At 39.6% G+C, this 6000-nt stretch overlaps 1 protein-coding gene across 2 annotated transcripts in view; it reads left to right on the forward strand.

The window, feature by feature from the left end:
* Window positions 1–6000, forward strand: part of SLC5A1 (solute carrier family 5 member 1) — a 31627-nt gene extending 25627 nt beyond the window's left edge. For both annotated transcript variants that reach the window (XM_056326520.1, XM_056326518.1), the window contains 4 exons: window positions 303–471; window positions 2512–2727; window positions 3037–3139; window positions 3995–6000. In XM_056326520.1, the coding sequence (XP_056182495.1) occupies window positions 303–471; window positions 2512–2727; window positions 3037–3139; window positions 3995–4218 (712 nt within the window). In that variant the 3' untranslated portion in view covers window positions 4219–6000. The remainder of the gene's footprint in view (window positions 1–302; window positions 472–2511; window positions 2728–3036; window positions 3140–3994) is intronic.

Consider the following 6000-nt stretch of genomic DNA (forward strand, 5'->3'; position numbering starts at 1 on the left):
CAGCGCTGGTGAGCTGGTTCTTCTAGTTGATCTGATATTGATTTGTCTCTAGACTTAACAAGCAAAGGAAAAATGATTTTCTGTGTTTTGACTGCATGTTTAGCTGTATGCCGACCGATATTTGACAGACACATTATCTAACTTGGATTTCTTTTGTTTGTTCAATGGTGATTGGCCATTATAATTGATCTTGCTGGTTGAAATACAAAATGGACATTTAAATTATTGATTAATTGCTGCTGCTTCTTTCTAATAGATACTTCTAAGCAGATGGCTAATTGAATATCTGGCTATGTTTACAGGGCATTTATGTTACTTTTAATTGGCATCAGCATTGCCTGGGTTCCTGTGGTGCAGTCAGCTCAAAGTGGGCAGCTCTTCGATTATATTCAGTCAGTTACTAGCTACCTGGGACCTCCCATTGCTGCTGTCTTCCTGCTTGCCGTCTTCTGCAAGCGGGTCAATGAGGAGGTAAGTACAAATTTGGAAACAGGTACGCTGCATGTTCCTTCAGGCACTGGGAGAACTGCTTTTTTGTTTCAGTGTCTTTTATTAGCAACTTCTTCATTTTTATTTTAATCCTGCTGTAGCCCAGGGATGATTTTGTGTTTCCATATCCCAGGGCCTGAGGTTTCAGAGATGAGTTTGAAAAAGTTCTTTGCTAATCTGATAAATAAACGGCCACCTAGGAATTCCTAGACATCTCTGAAACCTAGCTTATCTATTTCTTTGCCAAGAACTGTGTCAAATGGATAATCTATGGAGGCATATTTGCAAGTAATCTTTTAAGATACTAGTCACCAACCTGCTTTACTAAACATACCACCTTTCACCATCCTCTTCACCACTATATATTTCGTCAATGCTCTTTTAAATAAACATACTGTTTTTTCACACATTGTTTCCCAGCCTGGGAATCGCTGATTTTGATTCATAGAGCAGTGGACTGAGAAATATCGTACTTAAGCCTTAGTAAATAACTCAGAAGCCCTGAGGGCTGTCACACGCTTTGATGGGACCACAGGCCAGTCATGGTAACAGGGGTTTCAGACATTCTGAAAACTCAATATTCAGGAATTCAGTTTCCTTTCTATAATACTGGGAATATCAATACTTTCCTATTGCTCAGGTTTGCTCCAAGGAGGATGAGTTCAATGCGAAAACCTAGAGAGAGAGAGAGAAGGGTTTTGAATATCACTTAAACTTTCTTCTCACTATTTTCTCTTGAGACCAGTTTGGTGGTTATTTGTGCGTATATTCGAGAAAAGCCTGTTTTATACACAAGGGATGTTTCATTTCCTATCCCAATATGGCTAAGTCTCACAGATGGATTAAATCTTTGTGTCCTTCATGGAAACCTGTCATTTGCTTTAGCTGGAATTTTACCTGAGTAAGAATTCAGTATAGTCTTTGGGGGTTTGTGTATGTTGCACAATTTAAATTTGGGTAAATAAGGAAGACAAGAGTCAAAGCTTCTGAGAATTGGAGCCTTGCATAAGATAAACTCCAATATTGTAATTACTTGTATATTTTATCAGCGTTTCTTGCTCAGAATCAGTCTTCTTTCTGCCAGAAATGGGATTAACTATCTTGTCCTACTCCAAAGCCTTTTTGTAACTTTGACCACTGAATAATTAAAATGGTTTTGTTCTTAAACCCAGCATTAAACCTAGAATATTTTTTAATCAGGATTTATAAATGTGTGTTACCACCATTAGTTTTTCAACTTCACAAATTCAGAGAACAGCTGAGATTGGAAGGCACCTCTGGAATAGTGCAAACCCCCCCCCCCCCCCCCCCTCAAAGTAGGGCTAACAAGAGCAGGATGCTCAGTTCCTTGTCCCGCTGGGTTTTGAATATCTCCAGGGATGAAGACTCCACAATGTCTCTAGGCAACCTGTTCCAATGTTCAATGCCCCTCACAGTAAAACAAACAAAATTTACCTTTAAACAGAATTTCCCATATTTCAGTTTGTGCCCTGACATACCTATGCTTCTTTTATACTCTGGGCTAGAGTAATACATATCTAGCAGCAAAATATCCACCAAAAGTATCGAGAATAAACTTTTCACTAATTACTAATAGGGTCATTAGAAGATAAACCAGATACGTATTCCAGGAGGAATGACACACACTTGCTAGCTGGTTCTGTCATGCTAGAACCATCATGGATTTAGCCCTCAAGGATAAAAAGACGTGAGAACAACACCTGGGATATGTAGTCTGTGGCTGGAGCCTGTCCTGTATAAGGAGTGTGTTGTCTGGAGACAGATGAACTTTGAGAAATGAGCTGGTTAAGGTGTCCTCCATATTCCTTCTCTGAGCTGTTGATCATCATCCGTTTCAGCTGTATTAATACACTGAGCTGTGAATACAGTTGCTGAAAGTATGTGGGTTAAAACCCATGTGCCAAAGCCAATGTCACACATAACTACTTCCGTGTTTCCTCCAGTGACTATTCAGAGCTCAGAGCTTACTCATTTTGATAACTTCTGTCACCTTGTCTGCAGGGTGCCTTCTGGGGCCTGATGGTTGGGCTGCTAGCTGGACTCAGTAGGATGATTGCAGAGTTTGCCTATGGAACTGGCAGCTGTGTGAACCCTTCCAACTGCCCATTCATCATCTGTGGGATTCACTACCTTTATTTTGCGATGATTCTTTTTGGGGTTTCCGCCATCGTCATCCTGGGAGTCTCCTTCATGACTAAGCCCATTCCTGATGTACATGTGAGTAATATTGCAGTCCTGCTCCTCAAGAAAAGGAACCCAATGAAACCACTAGTTTGAAACACTGGTACTTGGTATATCACCTCCTGACATTCCAGCTACCCACATCATATAGTCCTTGCAAGAAAGCAAAGGAAATAGTCTTCATTTATCTGTCACAAATCTTCAGTGACTCCTAATAATCTTAGACATTGACCAAACAGATGTTTGGGGTGCCACGGTCTTACAGCTTGTTCCTGTACTGGCCAGACTGATTTGTCTCTGTGTGGTAAGGCTGTAGATTTATACGCTCATTTTGTTTTGTGGCAGCTTTACCGCTTGTGCTGGTCTTTGCGGAACAGCAAAGAAGAACGTATTGATCTTGATGCAGATGAGGAGCAGGACAAAGCTGATGAAAAAGATGAGGAATCAGGTAACTGTTGAATATCTACAGATTCTATCAATATATTTGAGTATTCCTATTTCATTCCTGAAGAAACATGCTTGTTATTCAAAGACATCCTCCCTCCCTGCCAACAACAAAGCCTCAAACCCCGCATATTTTAATGGCTAGTAAACTGCCTTTTACCAATCTATCAAGCTTAGTGTAAATCAGAAGTGAAGTGGGTTTGAAGGGAGAAAATCTTGTTCTCTAGGTAGCTAGGTGGCAGCTCTGGGACTAAAGCAATGGAGATGCTTTAGGTCTGAGGTGGTGTGCACTGGCAGAACTGCATGCGACTCTAGCACCTGGAGTGAAACGATGAGAATTCACTGGGAAATAGTGGGTGGTGGCCAGGATTGAAGGACCAAGGATCTGGTGCAAAGTGCCATGATAGCAAATTGCCAGACATCCATCTGGGTAAACCCACCTCCCCTCTTTGCTGGGTTTCTGGTTCTGCTTCCAAGTTCCTTTTCATAAGTATCTTCAAATTAATTTATTTGTCTTTTAATTAAAAGTGTAGAAAGTATTGAAAAAATGGAGTTAGAGTTTGCAGCATGGTTTGCTTTTGTGATACCAGACCAAGTCTGTAGGCTGCAAAAGGCGCAAGTGTCTTCTGCAGAAGGCTCTCTTGCAGCATGTAGAAAATCACTCTTTTTCCAGGTGAGCTGTGAAAACATGATATTAACTTGTTTCTGGTACTGCCTTGTACTGAAATGTTTCCACGTAACTGTAACCGTAAATCAGAACTGCTATATTAAATATATGAATGTCTTTAGTCACAGAGATATTCTAGCACATGCAGTGGCCCATGCTTACATTTCATGACCAGTGTGTTATTCCTTCCAGTTAATGAGGAAAGTGAAGAAGAACCGGGATGCTTTAGGAAAGCGTACAACTGGTTCTGTGGCTTAGATCAACAAAAAGGACCCAAACTGAGCAAGGAGGAAGAAGAAGCACTGAAGAAGAAATTGACAGACACAAGCGAAGTGCCACTTTGGAGAAATGTTGTGAATATCAATGGCATCATCCTGTTGGCTGTGGCTGTATTTTGCCATGCCTTCTTTGCATAAACCTCTGATTACATTTCTGAAATTGTACTGTATTGTCAAGCAAACCCAATGATGGGTAGATTTACAGTTAGATACACTTAGTATTTTCATTGTCTACATTTGGAAAAAAATCAGGGTGATTTTCTCGCTGATTTTGTGACCATAATTTCAACAATTTAAAGATGAAGGCTACTGGGATTTCAAGAGAGAGAATTTGTGTTTAGATGTTGAATCAATCCGGGGATAATTGAAGTTCAGGATTTCCATCCAATAGTCTCTCTACTTGTGATACATTTCATATTTTAGGTTCAGAACAAGGCTGCATGAGCCGTATTTCATACCAGGGTTTGTGAACTACCTTTTAGGGTTGATGATACTAGTTTGATTTTTAACCCTTCTTCTTCTCCTCATTCAAATTCCTTTTTCCTTTGGATACGATAATTTGATTACAAAACCCCCACAACAACTGAGGGATCATATGAATGCAAATTAAAAAATCACTTTTGTTCCCTCCAAGCATGAGGTATCTTACGTAAAGGATTTATGTATATTTGATGTATTTGACACTATATCTAACTTAACATTATCACTTTTTTCCCCTTTTCCTCGCTTTTCATTGGATTGTGTTTCTCAGTAATCAGCAGAACACTAACCATCTCAGTTGATTGCATTTTGAAATTAGGGAAAACTTGTCTCAATGATCCTAATAAGAATTCTGCTTACGATAGGTTCTCTGTTTAAGGTCAACTTTAAAAGGTCCCCCTCTCTTTATATTTTAATATGTATCGTTATTTGAATGTGAAGCTTTTTTATACAAAACACATATATTATATATACACACGCAATAGATTATATATATGCACTATATATATTATATATATTTGAAATACATATGTATGTGTGTGTGTATATATATTTATTTCTTACTGATCAATTCCCATCTTGGTATGTCAAAGTGAATGTCTGCACGCAGTTACTAGGACCTCTTTCTTCCTGGTGGGGTTGGTGTCAATGTATCGCCTACGGACTGTACTACAGAACAATCCACGCACATGGTTAGAAGTTCAAAGCATCGGAATGCCGGGTGTGCATTTTTCTTTCAAGCACATTTGAGGGCTCTGTACTGCTTTTCTGCAAAGCTGTCATCTTTCTTCTGAGGATTTAATTGTGAAATGGAATTCATGCTGTGTGACAGTATGAGTTAACAGTTCATGAAGGAGAATAGTCACAGCTGTGGGATATCAGCTAAACCAGTCTGATTGTCTCCACTTGGTAAGTTTGATACCAGCTGGAGATACTGGAAAAGATAGATTTAACACTTCAAAGCAAAAAGCAATAGACCTTCTTATCATGTAATTCAGCTTCCTGGGGAACCAAGACACTGCTGTAGTTGAGCTGCACCACAATTCCTTGTTCCTGTTGCACACCTATCATGGGATGCTGCGTTGTCTCAAAGCATTTCAGTGCAACTCTACACCAAGATGCACCAGACTTGCAATAAGTGCATTGAAGTACAAAGCCTGTGTAGTCCCTCTGTGTGTGCTACGCCACGCTGCTGCTAGCTCCTGCAGCTTTAATCACTCACTGCATCATTTTCTGACAGTACCTTTTCTTCATTTGGATCTAAACCAGAACGCTCTGGATTCTAGTAGAATTGCTGCTCTTCAGTGTAATCCCTGCAGTATACTGAAAGGTTTTGCTTAGGCCAAATCAATACGTATAAATACCAGTGCAAAAATTTTTCTTACAGTGAAAAGAGTGTTTTAAAGACCATGGTATTAATTATATTTAATGGGCTATGAA

The sequence above is a fragment of the Falco biarmicus genome, chromosome 1, assembly GCF_023638135.1.
Source record: "Falco biarmicus isolate bFalBia1 chromosome 1, bFalBia1.pri, whole genome shotgun sequence".
Lineage (NCBI taxonomy): Eukaryota > Metazoa > Chordata > Aves > Falconiformes > Falconidae > Falco > Falco biarmicus.